Consider the following 22962-nt stretch of genomic DNA (forward strand, 5'->3'; position numbering starts at 1 on the left):
TGCAGACATTCTTGCTGTTTCCAAGTACTTAAAATCTTGTTTGTAGCCAATGAATCTGGGAGACTGTAGGGAACATAAAACACTAAAAATTTCAACTAGTCTCATTTTCTGTGTGAAAATAATAGACTACTATATGGTTTAAAAAATCTCTATTACATACAAAATTTTCATTTTAGTAATGTTCTAGTTTAGTTTAGTCTGCACTGGCCAGCATTTTCTGTGTCGACCATTTAATTGTTTCCCTGACTAGTCAGTCAGTCTCTCTTCTCGCTGAAAAAAAGACCCTTTATAAATGTAAACAAGGAGCTGAAAAACATCTCCCCCCCCCCCCCCCCCCAAATTAAATAACTTCAGGATGCTACTTAAAGACCACTCCATCAAACGTGATTGATTATTTATTTATTTTAATTGCTGAATTATGAAAAGTTCAGGTTTCTGGATGCCCTTTTAATATAACTTTGTAGCTTGCAATTACAACAAAATGTCAGAGCAAAATCACAATCTATATTCTTTTTTCTTTGTTTTGCAGACCGTGAGGACCAATCAATTCTTTGCACGTAAGTAAACAAAATAATTGAATTCATAAGCTGGCTGTTTTTATCATATTAGTGATAGTACAAGGAGCTTGGCTACTATTGCCCGGATAGATTACTCTTAGTGTTCTCTTAGCAGCTGCTTGTAACAATTAGCAACACATAATATAAAATGTAATCTAGTCTGAGATGTTGACTCATTCATAACATGGTGCACTTGAACTTTGTCCCACTGTCAACTTACTGAAAGTGTTAAATAGCATTTACCACTCGATAAGCATAATATCTTAAAACAAACAAACAAACAAAAAAACCTCATAAATCGAACACGTGAATCTCTCTAATTTATAGATCAATAATGTTCTGATAAGGTTAAACCATACTGTAACCATTCAAAGTGTAGAGGCTAGCTGAATAACTACAATAAAGGATCGGCTGCCTACTTGGCAGGTTCAACTTCAAAATTCACTCAAACTAAGGCTCTTTACTTTTTTTTTTTTAACGTATCCTATATTTTTGGTGGCATATAGTGCAAAGGATATTGTTTGGACATTTAAAAACGAAAGTGAGAACCCCCAAACACAAATGAGTTTTTGAAGAAACTGGCTGGTTCTTTACTTTCTAATCTCTCTCCAGCTGGCAATAGTTTAGGTTGGACTTCCTTTCTGGCTTCCCCTGAGTGAGTTGAGGTTTGAAGGGCCTCCTAGCTAATTTACAATCTTCCCTGTCAGTCACAGCTCCATGTTTGCTAACCTACCAGCCGGCTTATTTACTTAACTTCAAAACATTTCTCCTAAGGGCTTGTTTATATTAGACTTCCTATCTCCAATTTGATTACCAATTAACTCAATTGTAGGTAACATGTCTGTGAAGGATAGTTTGGACACTACCACAAATGTTTGTTCCAGGACACACAGGCTTGTAGGTTACCCTAGGCACCTAAAGCTTAACAGACTGGATGCCTGCCTATCCAACCAGAAGCAAAAAGTCTAATATTTTCCAGCCTATAAAGTAATATATGAGAAGCTGGAGAAGGATTGGGTTTTCCCAGGGTAGATATGGTACATTCTAAATGCAGGGCTACCCTTCACCCTCTCATTGAAAAGTGGGTTAGGGCTAGTAGTGTTCAAATGGCTATCATTTTACAAAACAGAAAAACTCCCTCTGTGAGGAGGATAGCGTTAGGATACTGTCCCCCAAAGCAAGAATAAACTCTTTGCCATGCTTCTGGTGACTGGAAGCTTCCAGGTTTTGCTTCCTAGCAGGAGCAGACAACCCAGCAACTGCCACTGAAGTTCAGTGAGAGCTTCTCCAGTGTAGCACTACACAAAATCAATATAGCTTACTTTAAATGGATTAAAAACTGGCTAACTAGTAAATTTTGAAAAGTAACTGTACATGGTATCATCATTCAATGAGGATATTCTTGGTGCAGTCCCACGGGTTCTTGGTTTATTGCTATTTAGTATCTTTATCAACAATCTGGAAGAAAATATAAAATCATTACTACTAAACTTGCAGATGACACAAGTAGTTGCAGTATTAATAAGAAGGCAGATTGGTTCTACAGGCTGACTTGAATTGCTTGTTCAAAAGGGCTCATTTTGAATAAGGTGTGTCTTAATACAGGGTCATGCATCTGGGAACAACGAATGTAGGTGACACTTGCAAGATGGAATTACAGTCATCTTGGAATTGCAGTCATACTGAACAGGACTTAGGGTCATAGCATATAACCATTTGAACATGTGCTCCCAGTGTAATGCTGTAGTTAAGAAGATCAATATGATCCTCTGTTTAAGCAGGGGAATACAGAGTAGAAGTAGTGAGGTGGTATGATCTCTGTATATGGCACTGGTAATTTAATTACTGGAATACAGTCTAGTTCTGGTCCACATATCAAAAATGTCAATTAGAAAGCGTGTTTAGGACAGAGCTACAAGAATGACTTGAGGTCTGGAAAACATATCTTTATATAATGAGAGTTTAAAAGCTCCATCTCTAACTTATCCGAGAGAAAGTTAAGAGGTGACTTGATGACCATCTAAAAGTACCTACGTGGAGAGATCTCTGATAGTTCTTTAATCATAACAAGATCCGGGAGTTGAAAGCTGAAGCTAGACAAGATCAGTCTGGAAATAAAGTGCAGATTTTTACAGTAACGTTCATTAACCATTGGAAGAACTTACCTGTATTTCTGAAGTTCCCTCTATTGCCTGTGGCAGCAAGACAAACTGACAAGAATATGACCTGGTAGTTCTTAGCTCCAACTAAATCTCTCAATGCCTCAAAAATTTTTCAAAACTTCTCTGCTCTGCTGATGTGATTCCTGTCTGAACTGAATATTGGCTGCCAGACACCCCTCTCCCCCTGGACTCCTTAACACGGTGGATTTGAAACCTGCGGGTTTCAGGCCCTTCCGGTCTGGTGATGGACAAATCCCTCAAAAGATGGACTAATTTCTCACTTGTTTAGAACAGTCCCATATAATAAGTTGATGTTTGTTATGCCTATATTTCTCTTTGGGTATGCACAAACTGTGCAACTAAAGCTTCCTCCTCTAGGGGCAATCTATTAAAGTTTCTTTAGTTCTTGAGGAGACTAACACCTGTCACCCAACAGCAGAAAACCCAACTTTATCCAGTGCTCAATCTAGCAGACTAGTGACCCCCAAAGACCAGACCACAGCAGAGAAGACTGCCAAAGAAAGGCCTGGCACCAGCACATATGCTCCGGTGATGAAGCAGATCACATGGCTTCACAGACATTGGTACCAGAGAGGACAGAAACACCTCTGCTACCAAAATCTGGGACTAAGAGGGGCCACTCCAAACAGAGGCTGAGACTCCAAATGGAACTCATTATCATAACACAAAGTTTTTTGATCTTGAAAACCCTCTGGATACAAATCCACCAAGCCCCACATAGTGCCAAAGGCTGGTGAAGAAAGGCAGCCTACAGCACAGAGGAATACTTCTCTGGCACCAGTCCCAGAACTGGGATTGCACCTCTCTGCATTGAGATCTATAGTAGACAGTGTGCCTCCAAGTGAACCGGGACAGTGACTGGCACAGAGGTATTTATCTGTACTGAGAGTGCACTGCCCAGAGAGGAAGTCAGTCTCTCTCTTGCATGCGTTCTCCCAATCCTGAAGTAGGGAACCCTATTCTCTATGGTGCCACAGAAGCCTGCCATACAGGACTGAAAATCCCCCCTGACAGGCATGCCATTGGACTGGCCAATGTCAAGCTATTGAACCATATCCCTACCTTATGCTGCTGTGGCCGTACTGGGCTTATGGGGGTCTGACATCTCAATCGGTTAAGAGTCAATCTCCACGCTCAAAAGAGGTCACTTTACCCATCTTCTCTGGCCAGACCACCTATTGCAGATCGGAAGAACCAGATGTAGGGGCTAAGCAACACCAGTGACATGCCTTGCCACCAAAGGACCTCTCATCGTCACCTCACAAAGTGGTGTCTTTGGCACCAAATGACTTTGTCATTCCAAGAACCCCTTATAAGATTCGAGAGAGAGAGAGACATCCAATCAGAGAAATCTCAAGAGTTGTTTGACTTTGAGAACTGCAAATGGCTTTTCCCAATGTGGACAAACTTCAACCTTCCCGTTGCCCAAAAAATAGCCCTTATAGCTAGTGTGCTGCCAAGGAAAAGACCATTGAAGATTGATTTGTGTATGAAGTTCTAACCAGTCTCTCGCCTTCTGTTGTCCCCCATTTAAAATCTAAGGTTTTGGGTGCTATTTGGATGTATGATTTCATCCTTGGTGTAGGTGGTATAGGATGATTCAGTGGACAAGATTTCTAATGGCAGCTATGGAGTTCTTCTAATTCTACCTTCCATTGCATACTGGACACAGTTTTGCCTGCAGGTAGGTAGGTCATTCTTGGGAGGGTAAATGATCCCCAGGTCCCTTTGAATCTCTAGTGCTGGTTGGAATTTTTAGTTCAGTTCCCTTGGATTGTTAGATAAATAAAGCTTGCTCCCGAGAGTTGTCAGTTATCTTGTATCTATCCATTTATAGCATCCCCCAGTTGGTTTAAAAATGCCAGTGATTAATGGGGGACCATAGTGGTGTTAGACTCCTGGGTTTGTCTAGTTTAGGAAAACCAGTACCTGTTTTCTGGCAATGGTGCAAACGCACTGTTGCTACGAACACTAAGTACTAATCAGAAATGGTAGGCAATATGTCTTTGGTAACTACCAGTGTTATAAACACACTGCCCCAACATCAGCATCACTGTTGCTGAGAAATGGTAGTAATTTATACTAATGTAAATACACGTTGAAACAGGAAATGTGGGCCTCAAATGAGGACTGTAGTAGCTTTTCCTCTTGCAAGGAAATACCAGATCCTTGAGTTTAAGGAAGGTGACAAAACTTCTTGTACTGTTGCTGCTGCCTATTATGGTTAAATGGGTGTGTGCGCCAATCTGTTCCAGACTGGTGACTGAGATGAAGAAATCCCTAATATGGGATACTAGGGTTCTGTGAGGAATGTTCAAGCCTCTCCTAGACTTGTTGTTTTTAGCTGTAGGACTCCGTTGGTGTTTAAAATATGAAAGCATAAGTTACACTTTTTTACTGGCATTCTAAATTTGAGAACCTTACCACAAGCTTATGGTATTCCCTTGAAAATGGTGACTAGGCTTGATAAGTGGTCATTTTACAGATGCATGAAGCCATAAAAGGGTATATAATCTGAATTGGCTTCAGATGGGAGTGGTGGGATGGAGAAGAAACTGAGTTTGCTTCTAAAATGACAACAGCAGCAAATACCAAGCATTTCAGTATACAACCTCTGGCTGGGTTCCAGCTTCCTAACATTCCCCTGACAACTGGTGTGAAAAGATGTGAACCATCTAAGAGAAGATGAAATGGAGAACTATAAATAGTATATAAATAGTAAAACCAATTCTTGGATTTTCTGAACCAGTCCAGATACTCGGGTGTACCTCTCACTTTCCAGCAGATGTAGGCAGGTAGTTATGATGATCCTGTACAGGCCTTGCTTTCTGAATTCTACTCCAATTGTTTCTAGTAGGTGAAGGATCCACCCAGTTATTTCTCTGATAGGAGCTAGCAAGGAAGCTTATTCTGCAAAACCACCACTAAAGAAGCACCTGTGACTGCAGTTGTTTCTGTAGCTACTTTACCGACCTGCAGACTTTAGGCACATGAATCCATGTGCTTTTGGTGCCTAATATATAAGGGATCCCATCGTCTCTGAGGTAAGGTGCTTCCTGTCCTCAGTGTTTCAGAGTGAAGTGGTATTCCTATATTTTCTGGGGAACCTTGTGACTGAGAAGAAACCTGCAAAAGAGCAGGTAGCAAGCAGTACTGGTCATCCTTCCAGTGCAGTGGGTCTAGCTGCAGTGGGTCTAGCTGCTAGAAGAGCCTCTTGCTTCCAGGCGAGACTGTTCTTGTCCCAGTTTTGAGGAACAGCAGCACCGTTTTGTCTGAAACTTTTTACAAAATTTGGTCTGAGGCAGGCATCTAGCATGGGGAACTTCAGTCTGAGTGGTTAGTCTGGCAAAGTTAAAAGCAATTGAAATAGCTTGCAGCGGGAAGCGCTGGGCAACCTTAACATGGCTGTGACACAGCCCCCCCAAAACACTGCTCATTCAGCTGCCTATCTTAACTAAATGGTACTTTATTACTTTGCAGCAGAGAAATTGATGAGTGGGGAAGCCCTCCACTAAGCACTAAGGCTGTTTTGGGGTGTCAGTTCTAGAAGTGATTGCTGTCTGACCTAAATCTTAATGCAGCACTGTAGCACACACGTGGTCAAGCAGTGAGAGTCAGCAAGGTCCCCCCTGCACCAGCATGACATTAATGCAGTGGTGTGCAAACTTTTCTAGTTGTGCCCCATCAGGGTTCCTTCCCCACTCTGAACTCTAGGGTACAGATGTGGGGACCCGCATGGAAGACCCCCCTAGGCTTATTCTTACCAGCTTAGGTTAAAAACTTCCCCAAGATACAAACTTTGCCTTGTCCTTGAACAGTATGCTGCCACCACCAAGCGTTTTAAACAAAGAACAGGGAAAGAGACCACTTGGAGACGTCTTCCCCCAAAATATCCCCCCAAGCCCTACACACCCCCTTTCCTGGGGAGGCTTGAGAATAATATCCTAACCAATTCGTTACAAAATAATCAAAGACCCAAACCCCTGGATCTTGGAACAATGGAAAAATCAGTCAGGTTCTTAAAAGAAAGGTAAAAATCATCTCTGTAAAATCAGGATGGAAAGTACTTTACAGGGTATTCAGATTATCCTGACCCCCCCCCCCACCCCCCCCGATTTGAAAGCATCTTGTCCCCTTATTGGTACTTTGGGTCAGGTGCCATCCAGGTTAGTTGAGCTTCTTAACCCTTTACAGGTAACAGGATGTTGCCTCTGGCCAGGAGGGATTTTATAGCACTGTATACAGAAAGGTGGTTACCCTTCCCTTTTGTATTTGACAGCCCTCCTTACCATTAATGGAATCTGTGTGGTGTGGTGTCGTGTTGTTCCCTGTTCTCTCTCCCCCCCTCCCCCCCCCCCCCCCATTACTGCACAGCTAAGGCTTCCTCAGCCATAGAGCTTGAGCTGGAGGCAGAGCTGAGCTGGGGGTGGAGAGGAAATGAGGCGGGGCTGGGCTGGGGGTGGAGCAGGGGCTGGAGTGGACTGGGGGTGGATCTGCCCGGAGGTGGAGCAGGACTGGGAGCTGATTGGGGTTGCGGGCAGAGCAAGGCTGGGGGCAGAGCAGGGCTGGAAGCATGGTAGGTGGGAAGGGAGTGCCACTCTTTCAGCCCCTCTCTGCCCCCAATGGGGAGATGCACCCCACAATTTGGGGACCACTACGTAATGAATATCTGGGACATCTATAAGGCCACATCCCTAGGAGTGGAAATTCAATGGGTGATTGGGTGAGCTGCATATTTGAGAGCATGATAAACTTTAAATTCTCTCAGATCCTTGGTTTTTGGTTGTCTTTGTGGGTTTTTAATCAAGCTTTGCTTTTTGCTGTTGAGCTAGCTTTCAGTTCACGTAGAGTAGTCTAACCTCTCTAGGTGTGCATTCCACAATTACCCCTCCAGAATTTCTGCTAATGGTCTTCCTTTCTTCCAAGAAGCTTCTTACTATTTACTCCTGTATTTGTGGCTCCACTTATTCTGTGATTCCACAGTTAAAGGTCTTGCCACAGAATTGTGCTCCAAAAGCCAAGCATTTTTTGTTCGTTTGTTTTAACTTAGCATTTAAAATGTTGCTAAAAGAACCCTGAAAATATGAACACTGTAGATCAAAGTAGTGTTGCTTCCACAGGCTGCAGATAGGCTGAAACCAGAAGATATCCCAAGATCCAGTTCCTGGTGGTTCCTATTTATAATAAGGGAACCTGGCTGTTTGTGGAAATTTACTGCACGGTTTTGTTACTAATACACACTAGCACAATATTACTGTACATCATCCTGAAGAGAATTGTGCCCAGAGATAGAATTTTCTGTCTTAAGAATAAATTAGATTTAAGCCCCAAAATGGCATAGTGGAGCAAATACTGAGTCTCCATGTGCAGTCAAAGAAAGTGCTGGAGAATGATGGGAAGGTGGTCCATGTCTGTGAATTTTGCAGAGGCATTTGATACATATGGGCCAAAAGTCTTTAGGCAATCTTGCAGCTGGTTGGAGTTGGTGAAAATGTAGTAAGGCTGATACAAAATCTCGATGGAAGTGTGACAGCTTTGGTGTCTCTTTTGGGCATGATCAAAGTAGTTGCTTTGACTTGAGGATAAATTTCAGGGCTACATATTATCACCAGGCTTCTTCACTTGTTTTCTTAGAGAACTCTTAAGAAGAGCCACTGATGGAAACCTAGTGATATTGACCAATTGGATTGTCACAAAAAGAGATGGAAAAATGGCTAGAAAGGGTAGCTGTGGAAGCAGTGAAGTTAGATCTGAAGATATCACACACAGATAATGGTGACCTCTAAATCTGTTGAAAAGGTGAAAATATTCCTATCCAGATCTGAGGAGGCAATGGAATACATTGAGCACTGCAAATGTCTGAGTAATATGACTACAAGGGACACCAAACTTCCCTTAGAAATCTAATGTAGAATTGGACTTGACTGCTGCTTTAGTGCCATAGCTGCATCTGGAGAAGCAAAGGTTATTACCATGAAGTGTAAAATGAAACTTCTGCAGTCTCTTCTTCAGCATCTTGCTGTATGCATGTGAGTCATGAATGTTAAGGAAACAGGACATTAAGAGGCATTCTGCCTTCAAATGGAAATGCTAGAGGTGATTGCTGAGAGTTAGTTGTACCTTGCACATGGCTGAGGAGGAGGTGATCACCTGAATTTACAGCATAACCAGAGTGATACCTAATATCAGGATAATCAGATGAAGAAAACTTCAGTTTGTGGGACACATGGATTTGATGAGCAGAGGAAGATACCGAAGCAAGGTTTGCAGGGATCAGTGGGTTCAACAATTTGGCTGACAGGACAGGATGCGGTATGGCGCGCTTCAAGGCAGTGTGAAAATCACAAAACATGGAGGAAGATTGCTGGCCAGAGATGCCTGTGTGTTTTGTGTTTACTGTTCAGTGGGATGTGACTCTGTGGTGCTTTGCACTATGAGAGAATTGCATGATTCACTTAATTTACCTTTTTAAAGGAAGTTTAAATTAAATATGAATCTGCTGTAGAGTCTGAAATATTGGCAAAATTAAGGCAGCATAGTCTAATATATATGGCACCAGACTGGGAGTCAAAAGATCTGGGATCTATCCTTAATTCTGTCATCTGCTGTGTTGCCTTGGGCAAGTAACTACTTACCTTGTCTGTCTTGCCCTCTTAGATTGTAAGCCCTTCAGGGAAGGGACTGCCTCTTACTACCTGTACGTACAGTACCTTGTGTAATGAGATTGGGAACTCTTGGGTGCTGCTGTAGCACACAATGCAGAATTTAATTCAAGCCAGTTGCAGATTACACAGGGACTCTTTATAGCATAAGGGGGAAAATGTATTATTCACAGTAACGTCTTGTCTTTGTATTGTGCCCCCACAAAGTAAAATTGTTGGCTTTTAAAATCTGTTTGGTTAGGTTTGCCTTCAAAGATCAGACTAGGGAGCTTGAGGCTTGATAGGCAGAAAAATCAAGCACTGGAGTGCCAAGTAACATTTCTTTGCTTTCGCTCTCCGAATCCTAGCTGGAGTAGAACAAATAACCTCTGATCATGACAAATTGTTCTGGTCATGAGTCGATGGGTTAAAGGAGCTAATCTGAAGTGCTTCAGTATAAATTGTTCAGGCAGCCGCAGCAACAACTTCAAAACAGGAGGAATGTGTTCTAACAGTTCTGTCTCTAGAAGGACAGAGCCACTCTCTTGAGGGAGCTGAATTCTAGATGTTCTATGCATTTGTCAGTAAATAAATCTGTTTGACCAGTGGTCTTAGCCCAGCCATGTAACATAGATTTTTTTTTTTAAGATGATAGTAAGGGAACAGAGACATCCACTCCTCAGTTGGAGGATTTGACTGTCTATTATAGTAACAAAGATACATTTGTCAGATTCGTCAAAGTAGGCACATTGCTCAGCAATCACTTGGAGCCGATAATCAGAGTTGCTGTTTGTTTGCATCTGCTTCCATAAAACTCTGGGAGAGAGTGGGTCCCACTTCTAATACAGTGAGTGGAACTGAGATTTAAGGACAAGGGGTGAAATCCTGTCCCTGTTGAACTCAGTGGCAAGGCTCTCATTGTTGACTTCACTAGGCCCAGAATTTTCCATAAGGGTTTTAAATTACCATTTCTGTGGTAACCTAATGATTGGCGTGTATTTAAAACCAGGTATTTTTTAAAAGGCTGATCTGACTTCATTATATACTGTCCTTCCACTTCACAAATATTGTATATAAGCATTTCTAAAAGTTTACCTTGTTTGGGCAGTTCATAATTCATGCATTTGCACTCTTGGGGGGGGGGGGGGGAAGCTGAAGTATGCAGATGTTTACATCCTTTTCATTTATAGGAATAAAATCTCCTAAATCTTCTGATTCCTCTTCTAGTAGAGTACATGACAGTAGAGTTCATATCCAGCAGGAAATACTCACTCTGCGTATTTGTAAGGCAGAAGGCGAGAAGAATTAGATAAGATACTAGTTGTAGGGGGCCGGCTTTAAAAGTATAATTTCAGACTTAAATTTTAGCCAAAGGAATACATCATAAATTCCAAGCTTTTGGCCTCATGTGCTTTATGAGATGTACAGGCTTTTATAAGAACTTGTTGATTTGTGGATTGTATTTCTAAAAAGGCTGTGTATAATCTCCTTTTAGAACTGGACCTATGGAATATAATTGTACTCACTCCCCACAAAACTGCTCACTAGATCACCAGAGTGGATTCTTTAAAATTTAGCTAGATTTTTTTTAAACTACTTTCAATCTTTTCTACCAATTCAATTTCCATTCAAAGATTAGAAATATTAAATGTGCCCTTCATTGAGTTTTTTAAAAAAAGAAAAAACTCTTAGCCTCTCGTCTGAGGTAACAATAAATTCTAATATTGATTCAGAATATAAAAGTTTGGTTTAGTATACAAAGTCTTCCTCTAGGAACATGTCAGTTTTATAGAATTAAGCACATTTAAGAATATTAAAGATAACTCACCGAGTCTAGTATCTCCCCATCTTGTCTTTTATAACCCCATTCATAGTATTGATACTTCATAGATACAGAAAGAGAAATGCTAATTAGGGAGAGGAAAGTTGTGGCTGTGCCAAGGACAGACCCCAGATGACTTCATATTTGCCCATGCCATGTGTTACCCTGTGACTCTTAAGAGAGGCATCCTCTGAGCCAGTTCGGAATATTGCTTAGCTATAAAAGAGGTCCAGCCTAAATTCTAACTTTCAAAGGGCACATGAACCTCGAAACAGTCTCAAGGTTGCTTATTTGGTGACAAGACTACACTGATACTTGCGGTCAAGCCCCATTATTAAATAACTGGTCCTCAAAAGAGAATCTTCTTCATAACCAGCTCCATAGATTTATTCCTTCTCAGGCTGTTTTCATGCCAAAGACAATGACCAACTTATTAAGCAGGTTTCAAGGACGCTGAACTCTTGGCATCTGTCTGTGTTGCCACCTAGGCAACCTTGCCTTTGTGATAGATGGTCCCTTACACCAAAAATCACCATAATAATCAGGTTACTCTCAGTCCCAAAAGGACCAGTCACTTACCCCTGGTCAATTGCACTGCAGATCTCAAACCAAAGACAACTTGTAGCCAATCTTATAATAAGCCAACTAAAGATTTATTAACTAAGGAGAAGAAATAAGGGTTTTAGGCCAGGACTACAAGACAAAATTAAGTCAACCTAACTTATTTTGTCATACAGCCGCAGCAATAATTACATTGCTTGTGCATGTTTGCACTTTGCTCCTTCTGTTGGCAATGCGCATCTGTCATAAATATAAAGGGAAGGGTAACAACCTTTATGTATGCAGTAACATAAAATCCTTCCTGGCCAGAGATACAGAATCACTTTACCTGTAAGGGGTTAAGAATCTCAAATAACCTGGTTGGCACCTGACCAAAAGGACCAATAAGGAAAGAAGATACTTTCACATCTGTGTGTGTGTGTGTACTCTCTCTGGACAGAGAGACCAAGCAGGTAAATCATCTTTTGAAAACATACCTGAAATGATACATATAAAATTACAAAAATTGTAAGTAAAGGCAAAGAAATGTGTTAAATTGTCTTGTGTTTTAGGTTGTAAATTTTCCCTATGCTAAGAGGAAGTTTTATTCCTGTTTTTTGTAACTTTGAAGCTGAGCCTAGAGGGGAATCCTCTGTGTTTTAAATCTTTATTACCCTGAAGTTACCTTCCATCCTGATTTTTGCAGGTGTGATTTTTTTACTTTTTTTTTTTTTTTTTAATAAAATTATTCTTTTAAGAACCTGATTAATTTTTAGTGCCCTAAAAACCAAGGGGTCTGGTCTGTGCTCACATTGTACCAATTGGTTAGTATATTATTCTCAAGCCTCCCCGGGAAAGGGTGTGAAGGGGTTTGGGGAAATAGGGACTCCAAGTGGCCCTTTTCCTGAATTCTGGTCTAAATCACTTGGTGGTGGCAGCAATACCGTCCAAGGACAAGGAAAGGGTTTGTGGCTTGGGGAAGCTTTTAACCTAAGCTAGTAGAAATAAGCTTAGGGGGTCTTTCATGCAGGTCCCCACATCTGTACCCCATGTTTACACTTTGCTCCTTCCGTTGATGATGTTCATCTTCACCAGGAGTGCTTGTGTTGATTGATTGTATGGTCAGTGTGGGGCATTGTGGGACAGCTCCTGAAAGCCAGTAGCAGTTTACATAAGCAATGCGGTGGCTACAGTGGCTCTGGATGGACCTAACTACATCGACCTGGACTATGTGCCAATCATGAAGGTCTGTATAGAGGGTTAATTACATCAGTGGGAGCAAAATTTAAGTGTAGACACTGCCATGGTTAGGTTGACATGAACTGCCTTCATCGCTCTAACTCTGTAATGTAGACCAGACCTTATTGACAAGATTAAAGCTGGTAAAAGTACATGCACAAATGAGTTAGGTTCCAAAAAGTAATAGAAGCTTCTATAAATACAAAAAGAAAAGGAGGACTTGTGGCACCTTAGAGACTAACCAATTTATTTGAGCATGAGCTTTCGTGAGCTACAGCTCACTTCATCGGATGCATACTGTGGAAATTGCAGAAGGCATTATATACACAGACACCATGAAACAATACCTCCTCCCACCCCACTCTCCTGCTGGTAATAGCTTATCTAAAGTGATCATCAAGTTGGGCCATTTCCAGCACAAATCCAGGTTTTCTCACCCTCCGCCCCCCCCACAGACAAACTCACTCTCTTGCTGGTAATAGCCCATCCAAAGTGACTACTGTCTTCACAATGTGTATGATAATCAAGGTGGGCCATTTCCTGCAGAAATCCAGGTTCTCTCACCCCCTCACCCCCCTCCAAAAACCACACACACAAACTCACTCTCCTGCTGGTAATAGCCTATCCAAAGTGACCCCTCTCCTTACAACCTGCATGAAAATCAAAGTGGGCCATTTCCAGCACAAATCCAGGTTTTCTCACTCCCCCACCCCCATACACACACAAACTCACTACAAAGCTCTGTATGTCCTTTAGTGCTAACCCAGGCAAAGCACTGGAGAACTCTTGATTATGCTTAGAAATCTTTGCCCTTCAAAGCTCAATCAGCATAGAGATAACAGTAGCTTCTTGACAGGGATTTTTATTCCCTTCCCCCAGAGTTCAAGCTGATGGGATGAGTGCTCATGGATGTCTCCTCTTCATGGGTGTGGGGGAGCAATCAACAGTCTTTTGTCCACTGATGTTCCACAATGGTTCCTCTGTTGTCTATGGGCCTTCTTTTGTTGGGCAGAAGATGACACCTCTTATGGTCAACTAGTATTTCGTACTTGGTAATGCTTCTCTCCTGATAGTTTTAGAGCAAACACTTTTTTACAGTTACAGAGCAAACTCTTAAATATGACCTTGTAACATGGGATACAGCTGTTGTCGGTAGGATTAATGCATGCAGCAATTTACAAACATTTCATAAAGTCTAAACCTACATTTTTTAAATAAATCTAATACCTGTTTTTATAATACTGATGCACATGTGAGCCAGACTGTTTTCCAGTATGGGTTTATCAGTTCTCAGTGAGGCTTAGGGGCCTTGGAATGAACTGGCACTTGGTCTGTCAGCATCACAATCCTCCCTTATAAAATTGAATCAGTTTTAAAATACTACACTTCGTCTTGGCAAAAACAGAACAGTTAATTGAAATGTGAGAACAGGAAAACTTCAGCTGTCTGAATTTCACAAAACATACCATTCCAAAGGTATTAGATGTCAAGAAAGCAAATTTTGGACAACTACTAAATCTAGTATATATAGTGCAATGGAGGGAAGTGTTGCCTTGGAACTTGAACTGCAAAAGTTGTTAATCCATACTGCACACACACAAGTTTTCAGTTAGACTATTTGTAACAGAAATGGCAATTGACTAAATTGACATCCTAGCAAGCTTGAAATGGTTCCATGGTTAACTATGTGAAGATTTATTTCTAAAATGAATATTTAACAATGGGAGAAAATTTCACTTTTTCAGTGTAATTCCAAGTAATAGAACCTTCTTAATTTCATATGCTTCATAAACACAAACAGCAATATCTTCCCACTTAACTCCGCTACCAAATCATAGCTAAGTTTGTAGTGTGTTACTAAAAGATGCATCAATAGATTTATAATGTAGAATTGTCTGAAAACTAAATTACGGCTATGAAATAACCTTGTGGTGTCAGTCCTGCTTCATGTGAAGAAAATATAGCTTTAATAAATATCTCCCTTGGAAAAATCAGTTTACAACTTTGTGTCCTACAGACACATCTTGAAATAAGTCAGACATATCCTACTTTAAACCTAGCTGAGCATTCATTAAAATAATGCATGTTATCTTAATGAATATGTGCATTGTACGTGTTCACAGCAATAAAATTAAAAGTGTAATATGTGTATATTCCTTGCAACCCTAGATATGCTTCAGCCTAGCCAAGAATCTGATTATGGTACAATATGTTAAGATGTCTTCTACTGCTAATGCTCCTAGGGCCTGACTTTCAAAAGTGCTGAGCACTTGCAGTCCCATGGACTTCACTGGGATGTGTGGGAGCTTAGCATTTCTGAAAGTCTGGCACCTAGAGCACGAAGTGCCATTACGGCATTGTGTTTATATTTTCATTATTCTAAGAAATTCAGTCCATGGCCTTGGTCAAGTCAATCGCTCTGCTTCAGTTTCTTATCCTTTAAAGAAGAGGTAAGAACACTTGTTTCACGCAAGAATTGAAGATTAGGGTTTGTTGTTAATTGTTGGTGGTAAAGAATTATGATAAAAAGTATGCTTGATACATAATAAGCATACTTGACATTGTACCAATAATTAAATGATATGCATGGGAGATCTTTTGGATAACAAAGGTATTTAAACTGACAAACTCCTGATTGGTTTTCTTAAACTTTAGAGACCAGATGGGTCAGGTAATAATATGTCTTATTGGACCAATTTCTGCTGATGAGAGAGACAAGCTTTTGAGCAACACAACTCTTCTTCAGGTTTGGGAAAGGAAAATGCATTTTGCTGTGAAGTTGGAAGTTCTTTTCCAAGACCTGAAGAAGAGCTCTGTGTGGCTTGAAAGCTTTTCTTTCTTACCAACAGCAGATGGTCCAAGAAAAGATATTGCCTCACCCACCTTGTCTATCCCAGGATATTAAAGAGACACGTCTGCAGCTACACTGCATACATCCTTAAATTAAACATTAGCACTTTCTTTCAGACAGTTAATAAAATACCATTGTGCGGTCTAAGCCTGAGACTGAAATGAAATTAGGTAGTTAACATAAAAGACTGACTATGCTTGTTAAAACTGAATTTTGAGAGAAGAATGTGTCTTGCAGAGGTGAATCTGGTGCTGGGAAGACCGAAAACACCAAGAAAGTTATTCAGTACCTTGCTCATGTTGCTTCCTCCCATAAAGGAAGAAAGGACCATAATATTCCAGTAAGTGTTTTTTGTTTGTTTGTTTGTTTGTTTTTTATTTTCAATTGTCTTGCTCTTTTCCAGGGCCAAGCTTTATTGTATCTAAATACCCTAAAGTGCTGTCACTGCTAAAAGGATTAAAAATTAATTTTTAGGATCAAAAATAAATATCAGTTGATATGGCTGTTAGCTAAGATATCATTAAAGTGTTCTAGCAACAGAAATTAGTAATTTGGAAAATAAAGCACGACTGCTTAATTCATAGTATTAAAAACAAATACTGTGAAACTCTGTCAGGATATGTGGAAAATTACAGTGTGTAACAAACACCATGCTTTTGCAATGGTGAGAGCTAGAAGCCCACTGTTAGGGAAAGGTAGTAAAACAACTGAGCCCTTTGCTATGATTGATGTCTTTGTTTTTATACGGCTTGGTAATGGAAAAACTTAACTCACTGCCTTATAACTTGGATTCTTTCAGTAAAACGTAAAAAAAGCTGCTGGACTTCGGCAAAATCTGACATGCACAGTAGTGGATTAACGGTTTTATGCAGTGCAGAATCAAAAGTATATAAATGGGTTTCAGATCATCAGTTGTACACTCATAGTGACACCATTATTCAGTTTCACTCTAGGCAAGTGGTTCACTACCAAAAGTATTGCTGTTTGCATGCTTTATATTTTGCAGTGGTACCACAGATTGTATGGCGCTTAAGATCTAAAGCAGTGTCTGTCTTGAACCATTTACAGTAGCAACCCCTATGGTTTTGTTGACATTATATTTCCCATTATAAGTTGTCCGGTAGACCCCTGCCTGTCCCTTGACTTGAACCCTGAGCACATGGAGGCGCAAAATCACAGGAAAGCAGGAGGCAGAACTACATGACACACGATTTACACATGAGTTAGCAATGCTGAAGAAAATTGGTAGCAGCAGGACAGGGTTAAGAAGGAGAATCTGGAGGACAGTGTGAGGGATGAGAGAGCAGAGGGGAGGCTGCTCGGTGTTCAAGTGGACTCTTGGAGTCTTTAACAAGCCCTATATGTGGGGAAACCTAAATTACAACCCCAACATGCGTAAATATTCCATTAACTTTCTGCACAGGCTAATTATGCAATGTGTTGTGTGCTTATGGTGCGAGCATGAGTTTCTAATAAGGCTTTTGTTTACACAGACACTGGCTTGCTCTGGGGGTGCTCAACCCCCCTCACCGCTCTGCCCCAGGCCCTGCCTCTTCCCACTCTGCTCTGCCCCGCCACTTCTTCCAAACCCCCTTCCACCTACCTCTTCCCAACCAATTCTGCCCACTCCTCCCCGCGCCTCCTGCCCGCCACAGAACAGCTGATTGTGGCGGGCGGGAGGTGCTAGAAGGGAGGAGGAGTTGATTGCGATGCCGGAGGTGCCAGGGGGGGAGGGGAAGAGCTGGCTGCTGGTGGGTGCTAAGCACCTACTAACTTTTTTCCGTGGGTGTTCCTCCCACAGAGTTGGCACTGTTTGTGTAGCACATTAATCTCCCTGTGTTATGTGTAGTGTCTTTGTCAGTTACAAGCAGAAGGAAGTTCCTTGTAGTGATTTGAGTCTTGTCATGCCATGGAGGCATTAGGGCATGATTAAGAGGTATAATGTGACTTATTTCCTTGTTTTTAGGGTTTGCTTTGGGAAAATGTCACAATTGCTCAAACTTAATTACTTCATTTAAAAGTTTTTGATTATGGACAATCCTTGCTCTGCAACTGACGTACAGTGTGGCTTTAGGCAAGTCACATCTCCTTTCTCTGTTTCCCTGTCTGTGAAATTGCCCACTTCTCACAGGGATGCTGTGAAGACTGATTAGTTAAATGTCTGTACAATGCTTTGAATATATGAAGTGCTATGAAGATGTTTAAGTACTGGGGTGGGGCTGGGAGACATACTGTTGGTGTCAGGTTGCATTCCCAATCACTCAAAAATTAGTGGACACCTCTGTGAATTTTGATCTTAATCTTTTTGCCTGAGTTCCTATTAGTAAAATGGGAGAATACCCCTTTTGTATCTCGCAGGGGATAAATTCATTAATAGTGTGTGGCACTTGGATATTGCAGTAATTGCCATAAAGGAGCCTGTGGAGAAAGTAATTTTTTTATTAGGTGTAAAGCTTTGGATGGTGAAGGGCATGGATGAAGGATGAGGATCAAAAGAAATTTTAACACCTACTTCATTCACCAAGTACTTTACGTTGTGAGCAGTGAAATGAGGCAGGGTTGTGTGAAAAATGTAGGAAGATGCAGTTTGTAATCCATGTCCTAAAATGTATAAAAGAGAGGAGCAGAATCAAGGTTGCATAAAACAACATAGTCTAAAGGAAAAATATTGGGGTTGCGAAGTCAAGCACTCAAAATTAATGTAACTGAAGTATGTTAAAAAAAATGTATTAAATATATTGGGACTCCTACTTTGCTAGAGTCTGACTTTTACTGTACATGGTAATCCACTCATATCTTTGATGCTTTATCACTTGACTCTTGTTCTCTATTGGCTTATACTGAGCTGGAGGCAAGGTGTCAGGAGTGAAGCTGCATTACACTAGACAGATATAGGAAAAGAGATAAGGGAAGGGAGTTCATCAGTTTATCTGTATATTTTGCCTGTGTGCGCACACTGTATTAAAAGAGCATTGAGATTGCAAAGTCGAGCACTCCATGGTTTAGGATATGCCTTATTAACCCGTAATTTGTCTGCCTTGTGTGTATGCATTATGGTGTGTTTTTGTTTTTTTTTTAATTACATGACTACATACTATTTTTCTATGGGACCCCTGCCTCATTCAGTGCACAGGATGGACCCACAATGTGGGGAATCAGGGTTACCTAGTGAAGGAGGCTTTTTGTAAGACTTCTCTCATTTGAGGAATTTGGGAGTGTAGTGAATGCATCAGGGGATTTTAGGAAGAGAAAGGACAGTCTCATGGTTAAGGTAGTTCATTTCTGAGTTAGAGAATGGTGTTCTAGCCCTGCCTCTGCCACCGAGTTCCTGTGTGATGCTAGTCAAGTCACATAGACCAAACACTTCATAGGTGGTCATTAACTTTTGTTTTCCAGATGCCCAGCTTGAGACCTTGAGTCTCGTTTGCAGAAGTGTTGAACACTCAAGCTGTAAACTGAAGTCAGCGGGAGCTGTGCTTTAAATATATAACGTGCTATATAATGCTAAGTACGCTGGGGGATGGGGAGAATCAGGTCCTAGGTGTCTCAAATCAGGCATCCAAACCCTATGACACTTTGTACCTTAATCTTATGTGCCTCAGCTCCCTTTCTGTAAAAAGGGGGTAAGAGCCCCTCACTTCAGAGGTGTTGTGAAGATAAATTAGCTCTCTTGTGTGAAACACTCAGATAATATAGTGATTTGCACAGTAAAAAAGTGTACAGGGAAGTCAATTCTGAGGTCAGAGCAGGGTTTGAATAGTGTGCAGTAAATAAGGCATGGGGATACACGTTGCACAACAAAGATGAAACAAAATATTGAATAGCTGTTTGTTCAGTGAGAGCTGTCTAAGCTAGGCACTGAATGAGACAGCGGGGGCTCTGTGGAAAAATTAGTTTGTGATAATGTAATTAAAGACTGTATCGTATGCACAAGGAAGCTGAATTAAAGTTGCACAGTCAACCTTAACTCTGGCATTTCCTAGAGATTAATTACCTAGGATTTTAAGAAATAAATTCCATCATGTATTGTCATTGAAATCCATATGGTTCATCACCAGGTTGGAACCTTTTAGATCCATCACACATACGCCTGCTCTTTGAGCAAAGGGAGTAACTGATGATAGCAGTGTCATCCATTCTGTGGACCAGCACCAAAAGGGCATGAAATGTATACTCTGCGTTTTGGGTTTCACAGATATTTGTTGACCGCAGAAAAACAGTGAGACTCTGGAATCTTGGGTTCCATTCGAGGCTCTGGCGAAGTGTGCTCTGGTGGGCACAGACCCTTCTGCCCATTCCCCCTCCAACCTGTACGTTGTCCTGCCTTCTCCCTACCCCTGCCTTTTTGCAGTCCCAATCTTCACCTGATCTCCTCTTTCTCTTTTTCTTCGCTCCCCTGGCTTGCAGTCTCCTTGCCCAACTAGTCTACTCTCCCTGGCTTTTTGTCTCCATCTACTCTTCTTCTAGCCTCCTTCTCCCCCCCACTCCATCCAGCTCTTGTTCTCTCTGCATTTGAGTGTCACCTTCCTCCTCTGTGCTGCCTGAGCACCAGCAGGACAGCCCATAGACAGCACAGAAGAGAGAGGCTCCCTGCTCTCTGTTTGGTACTCGGCTCTACCCTAGCACGCAGCAGCCAGGTGCTGCAGTTGTAGGAAAAGTCCTGACCTCCAGCATGCTCAGTAGCTCTGTGGGGATGGCACACAGTGCAGTCTGGTAGCATGTGGGAGCTGAGAGGCTGGAGCATGCTCAGTGCAGATAAGAGTTTTCAGATATTATAGTGGCGAAGCTCTAGCAAGCTCCTACCAAGCATCTGGAAACAGATTTTGTTTTCAAAGAGTTTAGAGACTTATAATTCAGCAACTATAACCTCTGGGGTTGCCAACCTTCCAATTGCACAAAACCGAACACCTTAGCCCTGCCCCTTCCTTGATGCCCTGCCCCTGCTCACTACATTTTCCCCCTCCCTCAGTGGCTCGATCTACCCCACCCTGACTCACTTTCACTGGGGCAGGTGTTGGAGTACGGGAAGGGGTGAGGGCTCTAAATGGGGGTGCGAGCTCTGGGGTGGGGCCAGAAATGAGGGGTTCAGGGTGCATGAGGGAGTTGGGGTGCAGAAGGGAGTGAGGGCTCAAGCTGGGGAGGTGGGCTGTGGGGCTGAGGATGAGGGGCTTGGGGTGCAGGAGGAGGCTCCAGGCTGGGGGTGGGGCCAAGGGGTTCAGGGTGTGGGGAGGGGGCTCTGGGCTGGGGAAGGGGGTTGGGGTGCTGGAGGGGGTATAGGCTTTAGGCTGGTGGGTGCTGGCTGGGGACAAAGGGTTTGGGGTGCAGGAAAGGGCTCTGGGTTTGGAGGGGCTCAAGGCTGGGGGTTGGGGTGTGAGCTTACCTTGAGTGGCTCCTGGTCAGGGGTGCAGCAGGGGGGATAAGGCAGGCTGCCTGCCTGTCTGAGTGCACCATGCTGCACCCTGAAAGTGGCCAGCAGGTCCAGCTCCTAAGCGAGGGGGAGTGGGGTCAGGATGCTCCATGGCGCGCCCCGCTCTTGGCTGCAGGCTCTCCCCCCCCCCCCCCCCCCCGCGCACGGAGTCCCGTGGGGGGCGCCCCCCCCCAGCTATGAGCCAGACCTGCTGGCTGCTTCTGGGACGCAGTGTGGTGCCCCAGGACGGGTAGGGGAGTAGCCTGCCTTAGCTCCGCAGCACTGCCGACTGGACCTTTTAATTGCCTAGTCGGCGGTGCTGACTGGAGCTGCCAGGGTCCCTTTTCAACCGGGTGTTCTCGTCGAAAACCGGACACCTGGTCACCCTAATAACCTCTGAATTTTCAGTCTGCATGGAGGACACTCCAGCCCCTCACTGCTCCTAGTGGTAACCAGGCTGCATGTGCACTATCCCCGTGGAGCAGCTGAGCATGCTGGAAGGGGTTGCAAGCACTTTGGAGGAACAGAATTCAGAATGACCGTGACAATTTGGAGAATTTGTTTGCAATCAATAAAATGTGCATTTGATTTTTCCTTCTTAGGTGTAGAACTTGTCTTAATTGCATTTCAAATACAAAATGGAGAGTAGCTGACTAGGCAGCTGTATTGCAGAAAAGGGTCTGGGTGTATATAATGGGCCACTAATTGAGTGAGTTAATAGTGTGGGGCTGTTATAATAAAGGCAAATGTCATTCTGGGTTGTATTAACATGAGTGTCGTATTGGATTAAGATGAGAGGTAACTGTTCTACTGTTTTTGGTGCTGGCGAGGCCTCAGCTGGAGTACTGTGTCCACTTCTGGGTCCCACACTTTAAGAAAGATGTGGACAAGTTAGAGAGGAGAGCAACACAAATGACAAAAGGCAGAAAACCTGACCTATGGAGAAAGATTGAAATAATTATCAAGAGAAGAGAAGACCAAGGGGAAACGTAACAGTCTTTAAATATGTAAAAAGTTCTTATAAAGAGGGCAGTGATCAGTTGTTCTCCATGTCCAAGGGTAGGACAAGAAAGTAATCTGATTAGTTTGCAGTAAGGGAGATTTAGGTTAGTTATTAGAAGAAAACTTTCTAACTATAAGGATAGTTAAGCACTAGAACAGGTTACTTAGAAAGGCCATGGAATCCTTTTCATTGGTGGCATTTAAGAACAAGTTAGATGCCTGTCAGGGTGATTCTCGATTTACTTAATCCTGTCTCAGCACAGGGTGCTGGACTAGGTGACCTCTTAAAGTCCTTTCCAGCCCTACATTTCTATAATTCTATGTTCCAGCCTAGAGCTGCAGGGGCAAAGCAGGACTTTCCCTGTAAATGGTATCCAGGCCAGGCACCGGAACTCAAAGCAGGGAGCCTGTCCCTTGTGCTGTCCATGGCTCCAAATCCGGCACCTTTATTCTCAATATTGAGTGTGTGCCAGCAGTGAACACGGGGTGGGGCAGACTGGGAGCTGGTAGAGGGAATAACTGGAGGCTGGGAGAGGGGACAGGACAGATGGGTGAGGAACTGTTGGAAGAGGGCAAAGGGACCTGGGGCTAGCTGGGTAGAAGGTGCACAGGTCCATTCTGTGGAATGAATAACAGAAATCTTGTAGGAAAAGATCTTTCATTATATGATCACAGATAGGAAATGCCAGAATTCAGGTTAACTTTTTTAGAAGGCTTAAT

The 22962-nt window shown here is 42.4% G+C and overlaps 1 protein-coding gene across 3 annotated transcripts in view; it reads left to right on the forward strand.

The window, feature by feature from the left end:
• Positions 1 to 22962, forward strand: part of MYH10 (myosin heavy chain 10) — a 135675-nt gene that overhangs the window by 39317 nt on the left and 73396 nt on the right. For all 3 annotated transcript variants that reach the window (XM_043527745.1, XM_037914430.2, XM_037914433.2), the window contains exons 4-5: positions 530 to 557; positions 16071 to 16173. In XM_043527745.1, coding sequence (XP_043383680.1) covers positions 530 to 557; positions 16071 to 16173 — 131 coding nt within the window. The remainder of the gene's footprint in view (positions 1 to 529; positions 558 to 16070; positions 16174 to 22962) is intronic.

The sequence above is a fragment of the Chelonia mydas genome, chromosome 14 (assembly GCF_015237465.2).
Source record: "Chelonia mydas isolate rCheMyd1 chromosome 14, rCheMyd1.pri.v2, whole genome shotgun sequence".
Taxonomy (NCBI): Eukaryota; Metazoa; Chordata; order Testudines; family Cheloniidae; genus Chelonia; species Chelonia mydas.